At 43.4% G+C, this 23,784-nt stretch overlaps 1 protein-coding gene across 1 annotated transcript; it reads right to left on the reverse strand.

The window, feature by feature from the left end:
* Nucleotides 1-18,234: 18,234 nt before the first annotated feature.
* LOC123065613 (receptor-like protein kinase HSL1) lies at nt 18,235-20,397 on the reverse strand. Its single transcript, XM_044488859.1, has one exon. It carries the CDS (start codon nt 20,372-20,374, stop codon nt 18,830-18,832), a length of 1,545 nt encoding a protein of 514 aa, XP_044344794.1. The 5' UTR covers nt 20,375-20,397; the 3' UTR covers nt 18,235-18,829.
* Between the last annotated feature and the right edge of the window lie 3,387 nt (nt 20,398-23,784).

Here is a 23,784-nt window from a genome sequence, read left to right on the forward strand (position 1 = left end):
TGAAGAAATACATGGTCTTAATAACCCGACACAGGTAGTAGAGGTAAACTCTCTCCGTAGATTTGATGAAGGTGATATTCCTCATCATAAGTCTACTAGTCAATGCTTGGATGAGTTTGATAATTTTATTGTTAAACAAGAAAATTGCAGTGCTTATGTTAGTAGACAATTGAAACGTAATGCTTATATGCTTGACCACTTGGGTGATTATATGAGTAGAACTGTTAATGATCTCAAGCTTATTAGTAAACATGCTTCCATGGTTACAACTTAAGTATAACAAGTGCTCAAGGCTCAAGATGATTTGCTTAATGAGTTGAATAGTAAGAATAATGATAATGCTGTTAGGGTTATGACTAGAGGTGGTAAGATGGCCCGGTAACCTTTATATCCTGAGGGCCATCCTAAAAGAGTTGAGCAAGATTCTCAGAGAAGTAATACTGATGCACCTAGTCCTAGTAATTAAAAGAAAAAACAAACCGATAGGAATTTGCATGCTAGTGAACCTGCTATAGACACACCTGAGAATCCCAATGACATTTCTATTTCTGATGCTGAGACACAATCTGGTGATGAACAAGAACTTAGTGATAATGTTAATAATGATGTCCATGTTGATGCTCAACCTAGTAATGATAATGATGTGGAGATTGAACCTGATGTTGATCTTGATAACCCACAATCAAAGAATCAACGTTATGATAAGAGAGACTTCGTTGCTAGGAAACATGGTAAAGAAAGAGAACCATGGGTTCAGAAACCCATGCCCTTTCCTCCTAAGCCATCCAAGAAAAAGGATGAAGAGGATTTTGAGCGCTTTGCTTAAATGATTAGACCTATCTTTTTGCGTATGCGTTTGACTGATATGCTTAAAATGCCTCCTTATGCTAAGTATATGAAAGATATTGTTACTAATAAAAGAAAGATACCGGAAGCTGAAATTTCCATGATACTTGCTAATTATACTTTTAAGGGTGGAATACCAAAGAAAATTGGAGATCCAGGAGTACCCACTATACCATGCTTCATTAAAATAAACTATGTTAAAACTGCTTTATGTGATCTTGGAGCCGGTGTTAGTGTTATGCCTTTCTCTTTATATTGTAGACTTGAATTGAATAAGTTGACACCTACTTAAATTTCTTTGCAAATGGCTAATAAATCAACTTCTATACCCATTGGTATTTGTGAGGATGTGCCTGTTGTGGTTTTAAACGTTACTATCTTAACGGACTTTGTTATTCTTGATATTTCCGAGGACGACAGTATGTCGATTATCCTTGGTAGAACCTTTTTTAATACTGCAGGGGCTGTTATTGATTGCAACAAAGGCAATGTCACTTTCCATCTTAATGGTAATGAGCATACGGTACACTTTCTGAGGAAACAAGCTCAAGTTCATAGTATCAATTCTATTGGAAAAATTTCAACTATTACTATTGGAGGTTTTGAATTCCCTCTTCCTACTGTCAAAAAGAAATATGATATTCTTATTGTTAGGGACATGCATTCCCCCGTTGAGGTAACCTAGTGTTATTTGAAAGTTATCTGGTTTCATGTCATTCGGAAGAAGTTTGTTAATAAGAATTGATCAACCTTGTTAATGGATTCCTTTTGACGGGCATGAGATGGATGAATTTAGAAAGCACAACTCTCTGTACCCATCTTTTACTTTCTGTTATTTAGATTAAATATATCAAAAATAGTATTCTTTGTCAATTTTCTGAATTATCCATGCAATAAAAAAATGTCCTAAAAATATAAGTTCTCCAAATGCCCTAAAAATTTAGTATGATTTTTTATAAAATAGAATTTCTGGAACTGAACACACATCAAGGGGCCTCATTAGCTGGCCACAAGGGTGGAGGGCGCGCCCCCTAACCTTGTGGGCCCCACATGGCCCCTTCCACTTATTTCAGCACCCATCCTCTCCTTCTTCCTCCATAAAAAATCACTCCATAGCCCAAACTCATGTTCTTGCTCATCTTGCTGCCATTTCCGATCTCCTTGCTTAAAGCTCCATTCACAAAACTACTGGGGAATTGTTCTTCAGTATGTGACTCCTCCAATGGTCCAATTAGTTTTTGTTCTAGTGTTTTATTCATTGCAAATTTTTGCTGCTGTGGTGACCTTGTTCTTGAGATTGCATGTCAAATTTATATGGTACAAAGTAGTTTTGATGCATGATATAGCCTCTAAGCTCTTGTAGGAGTAGTTGCTATCAATTTTGTTGAGTTTGGCTCACTTTTATTTTGAGTCACTAAAAATTTCAGAAATTTTCAGAGGAAGAAAATGATGAGGAGATTATTGTGAGGCTCCTCAAGCCGGGGTTTGCAGGAAAAAGAAAATGAGGAGAAGGAAAATCCGAAGTATAATCTTCCTCGCGCCGCGAAGATTTGGCCATGTGAATGGCCATGTGATGCATTCTTACAAGTGGCTGGAATTTATGATGATTTCTATTATTTGGTTGGGAATGGAGGCATCACCGGCTTCCTCCTTGACCATTGTGATCAGTACCTCCTACTCACTAATACTCTCATGCAAAATTTTCATTTTCATGCTAGGAAATCACCACCCATGGTAGACTTTTACTTATATGATGAGTACAAGGAAATGACGCTTTATGACTTTTGCGAGGCATGTAAATTTCCTTATGAGGGTAGCATCGAGGAACCAGGTCCTAGTGATGTGGAAGGTGTTATTGCTGAAATTATCGTAGGGGAAAACAGAGGAGTGTCAGGAGCGAGAGTGGCTAGTATACATTTCCCTGTTTTATGCTATTACTCGTTTATTTGCTGGGAGATGTTTAATTGGACGAGGGGAGAGTGGAGGCCTTAGTGCTCCAGACCTTGCTATTTTGCGCCATGCTTTACATAGAGATAGAACTTATAGTTTAGGCGCTAAGGTTGCTAAATGGTTGAGTATGAGCCATACAAAGGGTCCTATTTTCGGAGATATCTTCGCCTCCCGCCTTGCCAAACACTTTGAGATACACATTAGGCACTATGAAAAAGAGGAGAAACTGCTACCCACTATATATTTAGATTATGACAACATGGTAGCACATAAGTTTATTCGCCATGATGAGGAAAAGAGGCTCATATATAACTTAGTATTTAGCGAGAATACTTTTCAGATTATTACCTTGCCTGCACCTATTTTGTTCGATATTCATTCAGGCAGGTACTTTTTTTTGCCCCGGACATTCATGCACACTGGGAGGGGACACGATCCCCACCTCCTGAGACAGATCCATCACCTGATCCATATCAGGAGTCTATTTATCAGTGGGATCCACAGGAGCTCGTCAACCTGTAGAACCCTCAGGATCCTCCTCAGTACACCCGAGAGAACTACTTTGATCCATGGGCGTAGACCAACTTAGGCCAAAAGCCTAAGCTTGGGGGAGTACGTATTTCTCACCGACATTACATTCATGTTCACATACTCATTTCAATTGTCGGTGTTCATACTTTTTCATTGTATTATCCATGCTAGTTTAATTATTTTTTCCGCTTTCTTCTTGTGTGCTCAAGTAACTTCTAGAAAACCCCCCAAAAAATTAGTTGTAGTTAGTTTACTTTATATGCATGCTTAGTAGTAATATTTAAAGAAAACCGAAAAAGATTTCTCGTTCTTCTTTTGCTTGTTTGGAGCTTTCCCGTGTAAATAGTGTTTCTTGCTCTTGTTTTATCATCTTTAGAAAAACAAAAACTCCAAAAATATTTTAGTGTGTTTCTTTGAAATTCTTTTCTTTTCTTTGGGGGTCGAGAGGAGAAGACCACGATGAAAATGTTGAGTGGCTCTCATATGCATTATTGTTGATCTAACAAAGAGCCCATATTACCTTGTCTTCTCCTTTGAACAAATGTTTGCAGAATTCAGATTTGTCCAATGCACATGCACTATTATTATTATCCACACCATTCGGTCGTACAACTGAAAGGGAATAAAGACAATATATGATGAAATGATTGAGATGAGGAAAAGCTGGTATGAACTCGACCTATCTTGTTTTTGTAGATATGATTAGTTCATCATTCCTGATTCAGCCTATTATGAATGAAACATGTTTGTAATGACAATTAGAGATTATAGTTACTCATGCCATGCTTAATTAGCTAGGAGTTTATAATGGTTTACCTTGCGTGTCAACATGGAAATTAAAATGGTTGTGATGTAGTATGATAGGATGGTATCCTCCTTTGTATGATTCGAGTGGCTTGACTTGGCACATGTTCACGCATGTAGTTGAAACAAAATCAACATAGCCTCTATGATATTTATGGCCATGGTGATTTATATCCTACTCATGCTTGCACTCAATGTTGGTTAATCTCAATGCATGTTTATGACTGTTGTCGCTCTCTAGTTGGTCGCTTCCTAGTCTCTTTCTATCCTTCACTTGTACTAAGCGGGAATACTGCTTGTGCATACACTTCCATAAAACCAAAGTTGTTCCATATGAGTCCACCATACCTTCCTATATGTGGTATTTACCTGCCATTCCAAGTAAATTTGCAAGTGCCAAACTCTAAACCTTCAAATGATAATCTGTTTTGTATGCTCGAATAGCTCATGTACCAACTAGGGCTGCCAATGTCTTCCATGCTAGGTGGGTTATTCTCATGATGAGTGGACTCCACTCATCATTCGCAAGAAAATGGCCGGTAACCGGGATGCCCAATCCCATGCTCAAATCAAATCAAAATAATTGCAAACAAAACTCCCCCAGGATTGTTGTTTGTTGGACGTCACCCGTTGTTTCGGACCAGTCGTGGAGTGTGCTTGTTGGTGGTGGGGGAGTATAAACTTTACCATTCTGTTTGGGAACCGCCTATAATGTATGTAGCATGGAAGATACCGAGATCTCTTGGTTGTTATGTTCACAATGAAAGCATACCGCTCAAAATATTATTTATCTCTATTTCAAAACTCGAGCTCTGGCACCTCTGCAAATCCCTGCTTCCCTCTGCGACGAGCCTATCTATTTACTTTTATTGTTGAGTCACCATCCTCTTATAAAAAGCACCAGTTAGAGAGCACCACTGTCATTGTATGCATTTTTGGTAATTTATATTGAGTATGAGTGTGACTGGATCTCTTTTACCATGAATTACAATGTCTAGTCAGTCCTTGATCTTCAGGGGTGCTCTGCATTTATGTTTTGCGGTCTCAGGAAGGGCTAGCGAGATACCATCTTGTTATATCATATCATGATTGTTTTGAGGAAGTGTTGTCATCCGAGATTTATCATTATCACTCGCTTGTTGATTATGCCATTGAGATGAGTAAATGTGAGACCTAAATGTTATTGTGAATATGGTTAGTTCATAATTTGTGCTGAAAACTTGAATGCCGGCCTTACATATTTGCAACAACAAGATCAAACCGAGTTTGTAAAAGTTTTTCATTGTCACTTTCAGTTTGTCAACTGAATTGCTTGAGGACAAGCAATGGGTTAAGCTTGGGGGAGTTGATACGTCTCCATTGTATCTACTTTTCCAAACTCTTTTGCCCTTGTTTTGGACTCTAACTTGCATGATTTGAATGAAACTAACCCGGACTGACGCTATTTTCAGTAGAATTGCCATGGTGTTATTTTTGTGCAGAATAAAAAGTTCTCAGAATGACATGAAACTTCACGGAGATAACTTTTGGAATTACTAAAAAATATTGGTGAAAGAATCAAGTGAAGGGGGCCCACACCCTGGCCACAAGGGTGGGGGCGCGCTCACCCCCTGGGCGCGCCATCTAACCTTGTGGGCCCCCTGGACCTCCACCGACCTCAACTCCAACTCCATATATTCACGTTCGGGGAGAAAAAAATCAAAGAGAAGGATTCATCGCGTTTTACGATACAGAGACACCGCCAAGCCCTGTTCTTCCTTGGGAGGGCAGGTCTGGAGTCTGTTCGGGGCTCTGGAGAGGGGAATCCGTCGCCATCGTCATCATCAACCATCCTCCATCACCAATTTCATGATGCTCACCGCCGTGCGTGAGTAATTCCATCATAGGCTTGCTGGACCATGATGGGTTGGATGAGATTTACCATGTAATCGAGTTAGTTTTGTTAGGGTATGATCCCTAGTATCCACTATATTCTAAGATCGATGTTGCTATGACTTTGCTATGCTTAATGCTTGTCACTAGGGCCCGAGTGCCATGATTTCAGATCTGAACCTATTATATTTTCATGAATATATTTGTGTTCTTGATCCTATATTGCAAGTCAATGGTCACCTACTACGTGTTATGATCCGGCAACCCCGGAGTGACAATAGTCGGGACCACTCCTGGTGATGACCGGACTTTGAGGAGTTCATGTATTCACTAAGTGCTAATGCTTTGGTCCGGTACTCTATTAAAAGGAGGCCTTAATATCCTTTAGTTTCCAATAGGACCCCGCTGCCACGGGAAGGTAGGAAAAAAGAAGTCATGCAAGTTCTTTTCCATAAGCACGTATGACTATATTCGGAATACATGCCTACATTACATTGATGAACTGGAGCTAGTTCTATGTCATCCTATGTTATAACCATTGCATGATGAATGCCATCTGACATAATTATCCATCATTGATCCATTGCCTACGAGCCCATTTCATATTGATCTTTGCTAAGTTACTTTTCCGTTGCCACTGTTACGATTGCTACAAAACTGCTACTATTACTTTTGCTATTGTTACTGTTACTTTCATAGTATTTTGCTACTAAATATTTTGATGCAGATATTAACTCTTTCAGGTGTGGTTGAATTGACAACTCAGCTGTTAATACTTGAGAATATTCTTTGGCTCCCCTTGTGTCGAATCAATAAATTTGGATTGATATTGTACCCTCGAAAACTGTTGCGATCCACTATACTTGTGGGTTATCAGGGCGCCCTCCTGGCGGCGCCCTCCTCCCCCCACCTATATATATATGTGGGAGGGGGGCGCCTAGCCCAACAGACCATTGTCTTAGCCGTGTGTGGCGCCCCCCTCCATCGTTTACACCCCGGTCATGTTTTTCGTAGTGCTTAGGCGAAGCCCAGCGGAGATAACTTCATCATCACCGTCACCACGCCGTCGTGCTGTCGAAACTCATCCACTACCTCGCCGTCTTGCTAGATCAAGAAGGCGGAGGACGTCACCGAGCTGAACGTGTACAGCACGCCGAGGTGTCGTACGTTTGGTACTTGATTAGTTGGAACCCGAAGAAGTTCGACTACATCAACCACGTTATCAAATGCTTCCGATTACGGTCTACGAGGGTACGTAGACACACTCTCCTTTCTCGCTGCTATGCATCTCCATGGATAGATCTTGTGTGTGCGTAGAATTTTTTTTGTTTTTCATGCAACGTTTCCCAACATCTACTCCTTCCCATGGACGTGGAATATCCACATTTTTTAAAACATTTAAACTTGATTTATTTTTAGACAATGGATGTTGTGCCACAAGCGGTCGCGCGAAGATGTGTGCCCAGAATCTGCATGTGTTGGTTTTCACGACAGCAAAAGAATGGAGGTACCACTTCTCCCCTCCTCAATATATGCCAACAAGAAGAGTCGGGTAGGTTCAGGAGGTTTGGTACTCATAGGAGGAAGAAGGAAAGATGATGAAATTTGGGTGTTTTAGTCGGGACGACTTCCATTAGATATATCATGTGTTTGGTGTAAGTGCCATTCGAGTTGAACTTGCACCTAGGATAACAAGACACATCTCACACTCTTGTGTGACACTTGAAGTCCATGCTGATACTAGGCCACTAGGGCACGATATCGCATTTCATGATAGTAGATTGTTTCTTAGTTCGAACATAAGTCAGTGTAGTTATTCTAGATTTCTTCGTTTTTCTGACAGTGAGCCCGCGCTTAATATTTTTGTTGGATTTTCATTATCCTGGGCATTTGCAATCTTAGCCAACACGGTTTGGTTATCACGATGCACAACGATTGCTGGTATTTGTTTCTGAACCAACGACAAGTCTAACGAAACCTTTCTTAGCCATCCAGCTTCACTAGTGACAGTGTCTAGTTCGGTCGGTTCAACTTTTATGATTGACCTTGTCAAAACGGTCTGTTTTTTTTTGACCTCCACGGAACAGTGGAACCAGCTAAAGTAAAAATATATCCACTCGTTGATTTGATCCCGCCCGCATTGATGATCCAATTTGGATCACTTCGTCATTCTAACACATGAGGATATCCAGTATAATGAGTACCAAATGATGTTGTATCCCTTAAGTATCGCAAAAACCTCTCAAGTACAACCCAATGATCATCTCCTAGATTCAAACTAAACCTGCTTAATTTGCTCACAACAAAAGAATTATGGCCCTCTAGTACTTGCTACGTACATGAAAAGTCCAATTATTTATTGGTATCTTAAGTGATCTTTACATTCTTTGTTTTCGCATAACTTTACACTAGCATCGTACGGTGTTGGGGCAATTTTACAATTCTAAAATCCAAACCATCTTGAAACCTTTTTGGCATAATGGGCTTGATTTAGAGTTATCCCACTTTTCACTCTAAATTAATTTAATCTTCAGAATCACATCTGCTTCTCTTTCATCTTTTATATCACAACAACGAGATAGGACTGACTTGACCTTGTCAATTATGGCAGTGGTTGTCCCAAATATTAATACGTCATCGATATGTAAGCACAATATAACTCACTAAACCATCACCATAATGGTAATATACACATTTATCTACTTTATTTAATGATGAACCTGAAGGAAATATGCCCTAGAGGCAATAATAAAGTTATTATTTATTTTCTTATTTCATGATAAATGTTTATTATTCATGCTAGAATTGTATTAACCGGAAACATAATACATGTGTGAATACATAGACAAACATAGTGTCACTAGTATGCCTCTACTTGACTAGCTCGTGAATCAAAGATGGTTAAGTTTCCTAGCCATGGACAAAAGAGTTGTCATTTGATTAACGGGATCACATCATTAGGAGAATGATGTGATTGACTTGACCCATTCCGTTAGCTTAGCACTTGATCATTTAGTATGTTGCTATTGCTTTCTTCATGACTTATACAAAGTTCCTACAACTATGAGATTGTGCAACTCCCGTTTACCGGAGGAACACTTTGTGTGCTACCAAACGTCACAACGTAACTGGGTGATTATAAAGGTGCTCTACAGGTGTCTCCAAAGGTACATGTTGAGTTGGCATAATTCGAGATTAGGTTTTGTCACTCCGATTGTCGGAGAGGTATCTCTGGGCCCTCTCGGTAATACTCATCACTTAAGCCTTGCAAGCATCGTAACTAATGAGTTAGTTACGAAATGATGTATTACGGAACGAGTAAAGAGACTTGCCGGTGACGAGATTGAACTAGGTATTGGATACCGACGATCGAATCTCGGGCAAGTAACATACCGATGACAAAGGGAACAACGTATGTTGTTATGCGGTTTGACCGATAAAGATCTTTGTAGAATATGTAGGAACCAATATGAACATCCAGGTTCCGCTATTGGTTATTGACCGAGAATAGTTCTAGGTCATGTCTACATAGTTCTCGAACCCGTAGGGTCCGCACGCTTAACGTTATGATGACAGTTTGATTATGAGTTTATAAGTTTTGATGTACCGAAGGTTGCTCGGAGTACCGGATGTGACCACAGACATGACGAGGAGTCTCGAAATGGTCGAGACATACAGATTGATATATTGGACGGATATATTTGGACACCGGAAAGGTTCCGGATGAGATTGGGACTATACCGGAGTTCCGGGAGGTTACCGGAAACCCCGGTAAGTATATGGGCCTTATTGGGCCTTAGTGGAAGGGAGGGAGAAGGAGCAAAGGAGGGGGCGCCCCCCCCCAAGCCCAATCCGAATTGGGAGGGGGCCCGGCCCCCCCTTTCCTTCTTCCCTCCCCTCTCTTCCTTCCCTCTCCTACTCCTAATAGGAAAGGGGGGCCAAACCTACTTGGAGTAGGTTTGCCCCCCCTAGGGCGCGCCTTCCCTCTTGGCTGGCCCCCTCCTCCTCTCCCCCTTTGTATACGGAGGAGGGGGGCACCCCATAATCACACAAGTTGATCTACGGATCGCTCCTTAGCCGTGTGCGGTGCCCCCCTCCACCATATTCCACCTCGGTCATATCGTCGCGGAGTTTAGGCGAAGCCCTGCGCCGGTAGAACATCATCATCGTCACCATGCCGTCATGCTGACGGAACTCATCCCCGACGCTTTGCTGGATTGGAGCCCGGGGAACGTCATCGAGCCGAACGTGTGCTGAACACGGAGGTGCCATACGTTCGGTGCTTGGATCGGTCGAATCGTGAAGATGTACGACTACATCAACCGCGTTGTCATAACGCTTACGCTTACGGTCTACGAGGGTACGTGGATAACACTCTCCCCTCTCGTTGATATGCCATCACCATGATCTTGCGTGTGTGTAGGAAATTTTTTGAAATTACTACGTTCCCCAACAGTGGCATCAGAGCCTAGGTTTTATGCGTTGATGTTATATGCACGAGTAGAACACAAGTGAGTTGTGGGCGATACAAGTCGTACTGCTTACCAGCATGTCATACTTTGGTTCGGCGGTATTGTTGGATGAAGCGGCCCGGACCGACATTACGCGTACGCTTACGCGAGACTGGTTTTACCGTCATGCTTTGCACACAGGTGACTAGCGGGTGTCAGTTTCTCCAACTTTAGTTGAACCGAGTGTGGCTACGCCCGGTCCTTGCGAAGGTTAAAACAGCACCAACTTTACAAACTATCGTTGTGGTTTTGATGCGTAGGTAAGAACGGTTCTTGCTCAGCCCGTAACAGCCACGTAAAATTTGCAACAACAAAGTAGAGGACGTCTAACTTGTTTTTGCAGGGCATGTTGTGATGTGATATGGTCAAGACATGATGCTATATTTTATTGTATGAGATGATCATATTTTGTAACCGAAGTTATCGGCAACTGGCAGGAGCCATATGGTTGTCGCTTTATTGTATGCAATGCAATCGCCCTGTAATTGCTTTACTTTATCACTAAGCGGTAGCGATAGTCGTAGAAGCAATAGATTGGCGAGACGACAACGATGCTACGATGGAGATCAAGGTGTCGCGCCGGTGACGATGGTGATCATGACGGTGCTCTGGAGATGGAGATCACAAGCACAAGATGATGATGGCCATATCATATCACTTATATTGATTGCATGTGATGTTTATCCTTTATGCATCTTATCTTGCTTTGATTGACGGTAGCATTTTAAGATGATCTCTCACTAAATTATCAAGAAGTGTTCTCCCTGAGTATGCACCGTTGCCAAAGTTCGTCGTGCCCAGACACCACGTGATGATCGGGTGTGATAAGCTCTACGTCCATCTACAACGGGTGCAAGCCAGTTTTGCACACGCAGAATACTCAGGTTAAACTTGACGAGCCTAGCATATGCAGATATGGCCTCGGAACACGGAGACCGAAAGGTCGAGCGTGAATCATATAGTAGATATGATCAACATAGTGATGTTCACCATTGAAAACTACTCCATCTCACGTGATGATCGGTTATGGTTTAGTTGATTTGGATCACGTGATCACTTAGAAGATTAGAGGGATGTCTTTCTAAGTGGGGGTTCTTAAGTAATATGATTAATTGAACTTTAATTTATCATGAACTTAGTCCTGGTAGTATTTTGCAAATTATGTTGTAGATCAATAGCTCGGGTTGTTGCTTTCATATGTTTATTTTTATATGTGTTCCTAGAGAAAACTATGTTGAAAGATGTTAGTAGCAATGATGCGGATTGGATCCGTGATCAGAGGTTTATCCTCATTGCTGCACAGAAGAATTACGTTCTTGATGCACCGCTAGGTGACAGACCTATTGCAGGAGCAGATGTAGACGTTATGAACGTTTGGCTAGCTCAATATGATGACTACTTGATAGTTTAGTGCACCATGCTTAACGGCTTAGAATCGGGACTTCAAAGACGTTTGGAACATCATGGACCATATGAGATGTTCCAGGAGTTGAAGTTAATATTCCAAGCAAATACCCGGTTTGAGAGATATGAAGTCTCCAACAAGTTCTATAGCTAAAAGATGGAGGACAATCACTCAACCAGTGAGCATGTTCTCAGATTTTCTGGGTACTACAATCGCTTGAATCAAGTGGGAGTTAATCTTCCAGATAAGATAGTGATTGACAGAATTCTCTAGTCACCATCACCAAGTTAGTAGAACTTCGTGATGAACTATAGTATGCAAGGGATGACGAGAACGATTCCCAAGCTCTTCGTGATGCTGAAATCGATGAAGGTAGAAATTAAGAAAAGCATCAAGTGTTGATGGTTGACAAGACCACTAGTTTCAAGAAAAGGGCAAAGGGAAGAAGTGGAACTTCAAGAAGAACGGCAAGCAAGTTGTTGCTCAAGTGAAGAAGCCCAAGTCTGGTCCTAAGCCTGAGACTAAGTGCTTCTACTGCAAAGGGACTAGTCACTGGAAGTGGAACTGCCCCAAGTATTTGGCGGATAAGAAGGATGGCAAAAGTGAACAAAGGTATATTGGATATAGATGTTATTGATATGTACTTTACTAGTGTTTATAGCAACCCCTCGACATTTTGATACTGGTTCAGTTGCTAAGAGTAGTAACTCGAAACGGGAGTTGCAGAATAAACAGAAAATAGTAAAAAGGCGAGGTGACGATGTGTGTTGGAAGTAGTTCCAAGATTGATATGATCATCATCGCACACTCCCTATACTTTCGGGATTAGTGTTGAAACTAAATAAGTGTTATTTGGTGTTTGCGTTGAGCATGAATATGATTTGATCATATTTATTGCAATACGGTTATTCATTTAAATAAGAGAATAAATTGTTGTTCTGTTTACATGAATAAAACCTTATATGGTTACACACCCAATGAAAATGGTTCGTTGGATCTCGATCGTAGTGATACACATATTCATAATATTGAAACCAAAAGATGCAAAGTTAATAATGATAGTGCAACTTATTTATGGCACTGCAGTTTAGGTCATATTGGTGTAAAGCGCATGAAGAAACTCCATGCTGATGGGATTTTGGAATCACTTGATTATGAATCACTTGATGCTTGCGAACCATGCCTTATGGGCAAGATGACTAAAGACTCCGTTCTCCGGAACAATAGAGCGAGCAACTGACTTATTGGAAATAATACATACTGATGTATGCGATCCGATGAGTGTTGAGGCTCGCGGCAAGTATCATTATTTTCTGACATTCACAGATGATTTGAGCAGATATGGGTATATCTACTTAATGAAACATAAGTCTGAGACGTTTGAAAAGTTCAAAGAATTTTAGAGTGAAGTTGAAAATCATCGTAACAAGAAAATAAAATTTCTACGATCTGGTCGTGGAGGAGAATATTTGAGTTACGAGTTTGGTCTACATTTGAAACAATGCGGAATAGTTTCGCAACTCATGCCACCTGGAACACCACAGCGTAATGGTGTGTCCGAACGTCATAACCGTACTTTATTGGATATTGTACAATCTATGATGTTTCTTACTGATTTACGACTATCGTTTTGGGGTCATGCATTAAAGATAGCTGCATTCACGTTAAAAAGGGGCACCACCTAAGTCCGTTGAGACGACACAATATGAACTGTGGTTTGGCAAGAAACCAAAGTTGTCGTTTCTTAAAGTTTGGGGTTGCGATGCTTATGTGAAAAAGTTTCATCCTGATAAGCTCAAACCCAAATCGGAGAAATGTGTCTTCATAGGATACCCAAAGGAGAAAGTTGGGTACACCTTCTATCACAGATCGGAAGGCAAGACATTCATTGCTAAGAATGGATCCTTTCTAGAGAAGGAGTTTCTCTCGAAAGAAGTGAGTGGGAGGAAAGTAGAACTTGATAAGGTAATTGTACCTTCTCCCTTATTGGAAAGTAGTTCATCACAGAAATCTGTTCCTGTGACTACTACACCAATTAGTGAGGAAGCTAATGATGATGATCATGTAACTTCAGATCAAGTTACTACCAAATCTCATAGGTAAACCAGAGTAAGATCCGCACTAGAGTGGTACGGCAATCCTGTTCTGGAAGTCATGCTACTAGATCATGATAAACCTACGAACTATGAAGAAGCGATGGTGAGCCCAGATTCCGCAAAATGGCTTGAGGCCATGAGATCTGAGATAAGATCCATGTATGAAAACAAAGTATGGACTTTGATTGACTTGCCCAATGATCGGCGAGACATTGAGATTAAATGGATCTTCAAGAGGAAGACGGACGCTGATAGTGTTACTATCTACAAAGCTAGAATTGTCGCAAAAGGTTTTTCGACAAGTTCAAGGTGTTGACTACGATGAGAGTTTTTCACTCGTATCTATGCTTAAGTCTGTCTGAATCATGTTAGCAATTGCCACATTTCATGAAATCTGGCAAATGGATGTCAAAACTGCATTCCTTAATGGATTTTTTTAAAAAGGAGTTGTATATGATGCAACCAGAAGGTTTTGTCGATCCGAAAGGTGCTGACAAAATGTGCGAGCTCCAGCGATCCATCAATGGACTGGTGCAAGCATCTCGGAGTTGGAATATACGCTTTGATAAGTTGATCAAGCATATAGTTTTAATACAGACTTGCGGTGAAGCCTGTATTTACAAGAAAGTGAGTGGGAACACTACAGCATTTCTGATAAGTATATGTGAATGACATATTGTTGATCGGGAATAATGTAGAATTTTTCTAGAAAGCATAAAGGAGTGTTTGAAAGGAGTTTTTCAAAGAAAGACCTTGGTGAAGCTGCTTACACATTGAGCATCAAGATCTATAGAGAAGATCAAGACGCTTGATAAGATTTTTCAATGAGTACATACCTTGACAAGATTTTGAAGTAGTTCAAAATGAAACAGTCAAAGAAAGAGTTCTTGCCTGTGTTGCAAGGTGTGAAGTTGAGTAAGACTCAAAACCCGACCATGGTAGTAAATAGAAAAGAATGAACAGTCATTCCCTATGCCTCAGTCATAGGTTCTATAAAGTATGCCATGTTGTGTACTAGACCTATTATATACCTTGCTCTGAGTTTGGCAAAGGAATACAATTTTGATCTAAAAGTAGATCACTAGAACAGCGGTCAAGAATATCCTTAGTGAGGACTAAGGAGATGTTTCTCGATTATGGAGGTGATAAAGAGCCAGTCGTAAAAAGTTACAACGATGCAAGCTTTTACACCAATCCAGATGACTCTAAGTCTCAATCTGGATACATATTGAAAGTGGGAGCAATTAGCTAGAGTAGCTCCGTGCAGAGCATTGTGGACATAGAATTTTTGCAAAATACATACGGCTCTGAATGTGACAGACCCGTTGACTAAACTTCTCTCATGAGCAAAACATGATCATACCTTAGTACTCTTTGGGTGTTAATCACATAGCCATGTGAACTAGATTATTGACTCTAGTAAACCCTTTGGGCGTTGATCACATGACGATGTGAACTATGGGTATTAATCACATACAGATGTGAATATTGGTGTTAAATCACATGGTCATGTGAACTAGATTATTGACTCTAGTGCAAGTGGGAGACTGAAGGAAATATGCCCTAGAGGCAATAATAAAGTTATTATTTATTTCCTTATTTCATGATAAATGTCTATTATTCATGCTAGAATTGTATTAACCGGAAACATAATACATGTGTGAATACATAGACAAACATAGTGTCACTAGTATGCCTCTACTTGACTAGCTCGTGAATCAAAGATGGTTAAGTTTCCTAGACATGGACAAAAGAGTTGTCATTTGATTAACGGGATCACATCATTAGGAGAATGATGTGATTGACTTGACCCATTCCGTTAGCTTAGCACTTGATCATTTAGTATGGTGCTATTGCTTTCTTCATGACTTATACAAAGTTCCTACAACTATGAGATTGTGCAACTCCTGTTTACCGGAGGAACACTTTGTGTGCTACCAAACGTCACAACGTAACTGGGTGATTATAAAGGTGCTCTACAGGTGTCTCCAAAGGTACATGTTGAGTTGGCATAATTCGAGATTAGGTTTTGTCACTCCGATTGTCGGAGAGGTATCTCTGGGCCCTCTCGGTAATACTCATCACTTAAGCCTTGCAAGCATTGTAACTAATGAGTTAGTTACGAAATGATGTATTACGGAACAAGTAAAGAGACTTGCCGGTAACGAGATTGAACTAGGTATTGGATACCGATGATCGAATCTCGGGCAAGTAACATACCGATGACAAAGGGAACAACGTATGTTGTTATGCGGTTTGACCGATAAAGATCTTCGTAGAATATGTAGGAACCAATAAGAACATCCAGGTTCCGCTATTGGTTATTGACCGAGAATAGTTCTAGGTCATGTCTACATAGTTCTCGAACCCGTAGGGTCCGCACGCTTAACGTTACGATGACAGTCTTATTATGAGTTTATAAGTTTTGATGTATCGAAGATTGTTCGGAGTACCGGACGTGATCACGGACATGACGAGGAGTCTCGAAATGGTCGAGACATAAAGATTGATATATTGGACGGATATATTTGGACACCGGAAAGGTTCCGGATGAGATTGGGACTATACCGGAGTTCCGGGAGGTTACCGGAACCCCCCGGTAAGTATATGGGCCTTATTGGGCCTTAGTGGAAGGGAGGGAGAAGGAGCAACGGAGGGGGCGCCCCCCCCCCAAGCCCAATCCGAATTGGGAGGGGGGCCGGCCCCCCCCTTTCCTTCTTCCCTCCCCTCTCTTCCTTCCCTCTCCTACTCCTAATAGGAAAGGGGGGCCAAACCTACTTGGAGTAGGTTTGCCCCCCCTAGGGCGCGCCTCCCCTCTTGGCCGGCCCCCTCCTCCTCTCCCCCTTTATATACGGAGGAGGGGGGCACCCCATAGACACACAAGTTGATCTACGGATCGTTCCTTAGCCGTCTGCGGTGCCCCCCTCCACCATATTCCACCTCGGTCATATCGTCGCGGAGTTTAGGCGAAGCCCTGCGCCGGTAGAACATCATCATCGTCACCACGCCGTCGTGCTGACGGAACACATCCCCGACGCTTTGCTGGATTGGAGCCCGGGGAACGTCATCGAGCCGAACGTGTGCTGAACACGGAGGTGCCGTATGTTCGGTGCTTGGATCGTTCAAATCGTGAAGACATACGACTACATCAACCGCGTTGTCATAACGCTTCCGGTTACGGTCTACGAGGGTACATGGACAACACTCTCCCCTTTCGTTGCTATGCCATCACCATGATCTTGCGTGTGCGTAGGAAATTTTTTGAAATTACTACGTTCCCCAACAGAACCAACATATGTCAATGTATGATCAAATTTCTTTGCCATTGCTTAAGTGCTTGTTTATGGCCATATAAGAATGGTACTCTGCGCATGTGCTCAGCTCCTCCCCGCAAACTGTATCATTCAGGAGGGATTTGATTGGCCTTCGTCTTGCGTCATGATAACATCTTCTATCTCGTCTGGATTTGATTAACTTGACAAAAGGACGGGATGTGTTTCGCTAGAATCTCACTACATTTGGATCCTTCACAATCAATTCTATGTACCGTACACTCTCACACTCAAAGATTCCCGTGGATAATAACAAACTAATCTGGAAATCAAAGATGCCACTAAAATTTAAGATATTCATGTGGTATCTTCGGAGAGGAGTTGTGCAAACAAAATACAACCTCACTCGACGCAACTGGAAAGGAAGTAAGAAGTGTAGTTTTTGTACTCATTACGAGACAATTAAAGACCTCTTCTTTCAATGCAAGTTTGCGCGTTTTATATGGTCAATCATCCAAATAGCATTCAATTTGTATCTGCCCACAAGTTTTGCCAATATGTAATGGTCACTGACTTGACGAAATACCAAATACTTTTAGTACGCTAATACGAGTGGGAGTGTCTGCCTTATTATGGTCGCTTTGTGGAAATGATTGTGTTTTTAATGGCAAAACCTCTTCTCCTATGTAGGTTATTTACTGTTGTATACATTGGCTTCGTATGTGGTCTACGCTACAACGAACAAAGTATCAATCGCCGTTCAAGGCGGTGTGTATGCGATTGGAGCGGGTGGCCAGGGAGGCTTTTGCCGAACATGGATGGCAACATAATCTCCGGATCGGTGCATCTTCTTCGTCGGCATTTGACATAGTTTCGGATCATATGGCTTTACAGCTGCCAACTTTCCGTATTTTTATATATGATTTGTTAGACTACTGTTGGTTTAAGGCTGTGTGTATTTTACCTATGTAGAGGTCGGGTGTCACTCATTATATTTTCTATCCACTTGATGCTATATTCTGAGTTAATAAAAGCGTCTTTTATCGAAAAAAATGATAGTGTAACTTGACAAATAGTTTCATGTCCAACTCAAAAATTAAGGAGCTATATCTTCAATTTTCTTAGATAGTTGGTTCTCCCATCAATAGATAAATATTTAAATATATATATTTAATTAAATAAGTAGATGTTTATATAAATAATTAGATGAATAAACAACATTAACGGGATGGCTATTTGTCAGTTGACTTTGACTGAGACTTACATAGTCCAGTCAAATTACATAATATGTAGGAAAGGGGAAAAAATCTAGCAAGAAAAGAAAGTTATCGGTTATATAGTACTACCTTTGTCCGAGTTTATTGGTCTCCATTGTATTCCGTGTTAAATTTTGACCATAGACTAAACTAACAAAATGTTCACGCATGTCACCAAACATTAGATTTTTGAAAACTATATTCAAATATGAATCCAATGAGATAATTTTTCTTGACATGCATTAATATTTTATTAGTTAAATCTTTAGTCAAAATTTGACACAAACTATAAAGAGAACCTATAAACCAGGACGGAGGTAGTAGCATTAAGCAGGCCCCGACCCGCCGCTGCCGACTGATTCTCCTCGGAACCATCCTGTGCAGCGCGCTTCTTTTTCCTGTCGTGGACGACGAAGAAAACCACTGCCACGACGAGGACGACGACCACGCAGGCGGCGGCCTTGAGGGCAAGGAGAGCCGTCGAGCGGACCCCGGGGGAAGAGGCGACTTGTGATGGCATGGAGCAGGAGCGAACGCCTGCGACGAAGCCGAACTCCGTACCGGCAAGGCAGAGGCCGGGGTTGTCGAGGAAGCTCCGGTCGTAAGCGGCGGTGGCGAGCCCTGCCGGTACCTGGCCTTCGAGCTGGTTGGATGACAGGTTGAGCGAACGGAGCTGTAGCCCGGCAAGCGGCAGTGGTATGTCGCCAGATAGCTTGTTCGACGACAGGTCAAGTGCGTTGAGCATCTGCATGTCGCCCAATTCTGCCGGTATTTCGCCGACGAGCTGATTCCTGCTCAGGTCCAGCTGCGTCAGCAAGCCGAGCTTGGCTATGCTCCTCGGGATCCTGCCAAAGAGCTGGTTACCGGACAAGTTGAGAGTTTCAAGGTTCGGTAAGTGACCGAGGCCCTCCGGAATCAGCCCACGTAGCCTGTGATTCAAGGACAGATCGATCGTCACCAAATTCGCGGCGCCGAAGGCACCATCGGTTGCCACGACCTCGCCGGCGAGGTTGTTGGCAGATAGATCCACCTTTTGCAACTTGGGGAGGTTCCAAATCCCCGGAGGTATACTTCCGGTCAAGGCGTTGCCCGAGAGGTCGAGCGCCTCCAACTCCGGCATCTCGGCCACATAGCTCGGGAAGTCGCCGGTGAGGTTGCAGTTAGCCGCCCAGAATTTTTTCAGCTTGGTCAGGTTCTTGAACGACGCCGGCAGCTCGCCAACGCTGAACAAGTTGTTCAGGAGCGTGAGCGTCTGAAGGCCCGTGAGGTCGCCGAGCTCTGCCGGGATGGTGCCGGCGAGGTGGTTGTTGTCCAGCGCAAGCGAATGGAGGTTACGTAACCGGGACAAGGAGGTGGGGATGGTACCGTTAAAGTGGTTGCCGTTGAGCACTAGAGAGGTGAGGTTCTCCCCGAGCGCGCCGCCCATGTCGGCGGGTAGCTCGCCGCCGAGGTAGTTATGGGACAAATCCAGATACCGGAGAGAAGCGCATCGGTATACGCTTGTCGGAAAGGCGCCGGTGACGCCGTTGTTGGAGATGTCGAGGCTCGTGAGGCCGGAGAGGGCGCCGATGGCGTCCGGGAACGGGCCGTCTACGTTTGTGCTGGCGAGGGAGAGGCTTGTGACAGGCCCGGATGGCGCGACGCAGGTGACGTAGGGCCAGGTGCAGTGGTCGGCCGAGCCGTCCCATGCCGCGAGCGTGGACGGGTCGCCCCACGCGCGCTTGATCTGGATGAGAAGCCGCCTCTCATCGGCGGCCGGTGCTGCGCAGCAGCAGGGGTGCACGAGCATTAGTAGCATGAGAAGGGACGCGCGGCATGGCACGGTTGCCATTTTTCTTCTACGTTTTCGGGTTTGATTCCGTGTCTTCTTCCGCCGATGGGTGCATCATCGGATGTTATATAGGTGCGCTCGACAGCTGGTGCATCATCAGATGTTCTCATACGCGTCGTGGGCTACGTCGTCTTGACGTATCCTTGAAAATACGCGTCGTGGGCATGACGAATGTGGCTTGAAAATGGCGCGGAAGCTTCGAAGGAAGGAACCTTGTTGGCAAGCTTTCGACTTTCGAAACCAAGAAAATTCCGCTCGCCCTGGAAAATACCGAAATTTCGAAAGTAAATTCAGGCAAATTAACAAATTCTTTATTTAAAATTTGGATGGATTTTTTGTGCTGCGTAAAATTTGGATGAATTTGAGTTTGAATAAAGTCTTAGTTTCTTTAAAAAAAAGAGGAAGATCCGGACCTCTGCATCCGGGCAATGCATACAACCATTTTATTAATTATTCACAAAAGACCTCACAAAGAAATACAAAGTCTGAAGCCACCGTCTAGGCAACATCTGTCGCTACTCCTATTCACAGTTGATGAAGGGATGCTAATAGTTCGGGCCTAATACCACAGACCTCGCAGCCAAGTCTAACATTTAAGACCTGAGGCCCCAACCAAGTCACTTGTCGGGTACGAATGGGACACACACCGGTCCGGCGCGCACTCAGAGGCTGCCGCCGCCAACTGCCACCACTACATCTTCAGAGCTATACTGACGCATCATCCTTACCCGGTCTAGCTGCCGTCGACGCCATCACGAGGCCCAACGTCACCACCTCCCTGCGCGTGAACTTCTGAGCACGTCGTGGTCGCCACCGGTACACCTTAGCACCATGCCACCAAGTACCACCAGTCGACACAGCTTGAAGTATCTGGAAGATCTGTCATGCGTAGCACCTGCCGACCAGGCATGACAAAGCGTAGCATCTGTCGGCCAGTCATGACTTGACATCTCCACCGAAGCTCCGTGCAAGACGAAGCCGCTCCACCTCCTACCTATGACTTCCAGCGCTACTCCACAAATGATGCTCGCAAGAGAGAAACGATACCGCAGTGCCACCATCGTCCGATCTGGAAAACCAGATCCTAGGGTTTCACCCGGAGCAACACGAGTGGGTTGACAGTAGTTATGGGACAATGCCTTCACCAAGGTAATGGTGCAGAACGCCGCCATTGTGTGCCGTCGGCTCAGTTTTCACTAGCAACTATGTCTCCGCGACTCGCAACCGGAACTAGATTACAGATATCGAGATCCGATCACCCAACCTCAGGCGGACCACCTCCGACGTAGGAGATGACCACCACCGCCAAAATCCTGGTGATGCGATGCAGACCCAGAGTGCTTTAGCAAGCCGTCGCCGAATCCGATGAGATGCAGCAGTTTGAGGACGTAGCGGTAGCCGCCCGCCTAGACCCAAAGGTCCTAGATCGAGCCCGGAACAGAATAAAGTCTTAAATAAATAAGGGTTTAGCCAGATTTTTCACGAAAGACTATATATCCCAATGATGCATCCTTTCTTCTAGTCCTATTGATGAGCGTTGGTGAGAACCTCACGCACCAACTTACTATAGTGAATCTAGTCCCGATCAATATCTATACCTAACTAGTAGAACACCCGTGCATTGCCACAGGCCAACAACTGGATCTACCATGAGTCACTGAAATTCAGTTTTTCGATCATTGAGCTGAAATAAAGATCAAAGCTTTTGCGGAAAGGCAACCGCATGACCTGTGACGCCCCTGATTCAATCGTACACTAAACATACACGCAAACGTGTACGATCAAGATCAGAGACTCGCAGGAAGATATCACAACACAACTCTAAACACAAATCAAAATAATTCAAGCTTTATATTACAAGTCAGGAGCCTCGAGGGCTTGAATACATAAGCTCGATACACAAGAGTCAGCGGAAGCAACAATATCTGTGTACAAACACAAGTTAAACAAGACTGCCTTAAGGAGGCTAGCACAAAAGCAGCAATGATCGAAGAGGCAAGGCCTCCTGCCTGGGACCTCCTAACACCTCCTGGTCGTCGGCGGTCTCCACATAGTAGTAGGCACCCTCGGGGGTAGTAGTAGTAGCTGTCGGGGGTAGCATCTGGCTCTTGGGATCTACCATCTGGTTGCAACAACCGGAAAGAAGAAAGAAGGGGGAAAAGGGGGTAGCAAAGCAACCGTGAGTACTCACTCAAAGTACTCGCAAGCATCAAATCTATACTAAGCATGCATTGGTATCAAAAGGAAGGGTTGTATCTGTGGACTGAACTGCAGAATGCCATAATAGAGGGGCAGGCCTACCCTATCGGAGACTAGAATCTTCAAGCAGTTCCAAGAATCTTGTAGCATTCAGAAGATTACAGAATAGTAGTTTATTTTAACAACCATGTTGTAATATTAATGCCCAGAGATCCTTCCTCGACTCCCTGCGAGAAAGCAAACCCGGAGCCAACATATACATCACATGTCTCAAGTTTCCATTTCCAGTTGTAGTAGATCACGATACAAGTCTGAACGTCTGTTACCATGGACATGGCTATTAATAGATAATCTTCCCTGCAGGGGTGCACCACGTTTTCCAACACGCTTGATTATTCTGGCCGGACACACTTTTTTTAGTCTATGCCCGACCTCGGAAGATCAACACGTCGCAACCCTACCTAGGCTCGGCAGAGAGGTGCCCGTCGGTCTACATCCTAAGCATTTCGGGGTCTTGGGCCCATCACCCTTTGCACTCCGGGTCGTTGTGCGACGAGCCGGGACGAGCACCACCTCATCATGGATGGAACTGGCCCGACATGCCCACAATGCTGAACTGGAAGTGAGGGAGTCCCGGACTAGGGGGTGTCCGGATAGCCGAACTATCATGGTCGGCCGGACTCCAAGACTATGAAGATACAAGATTGAAGACTTCGTCCCGTGTCCGGATGGGACTTTCCTTGGCGTGGAAGGCAAGCTTGGCGATACGGATATGTAGATCTCCTACCATTGTAACCGACTTTGTGTAACCCTAGCCCTCTCCGGTGTCTATATAAACCGAATGGCTTTAGTCCATAGGATGGACAACAATCATACCATAGGCTAGCTTCTAGGGTTTAACCTCCTTGATCTCGTGGTAGATCCAGTCTTGTAACACATATCATCAATATTAATCAAGCAGGACGTAGGGTTTTACCTCCATCAAGAGGGCCCGAACCTGGGTAAAACATCGTGTCCCTTGTCTCTTGTTACCATCCGCCTAGACGCACAGTTCGGGACCCCCTACCCGAGATCCGCCGGTTTTGACACCGACATTGGTGCTTTCATTGAGAGTTCCTCTGTGCCATCACCATCAGGAAGGATGCCTTTTCCCGTCTTCAAAGACGGCACCGTCGTCAAGGGAGCTTTGGCCGCCGGCCAGACTATCCAGC

The sequence above is a fragment of the Triticum aestivum genome, chromosome 3B, assembly GCF_018294505.1.
Source record: "Triticum aestivum cultivar Chinese Spring chromosome 3B, IWGSC CS RefSeq v2.1, whole genome shotgun sequence".
Classification (NCBI taxonomy): domain Eukaryota; kingdom Viridiplantae; phylum Streptophyta; class Magnoliopsida; order Poales; family Poaceae; genus Triticum; species Triticum aestivum.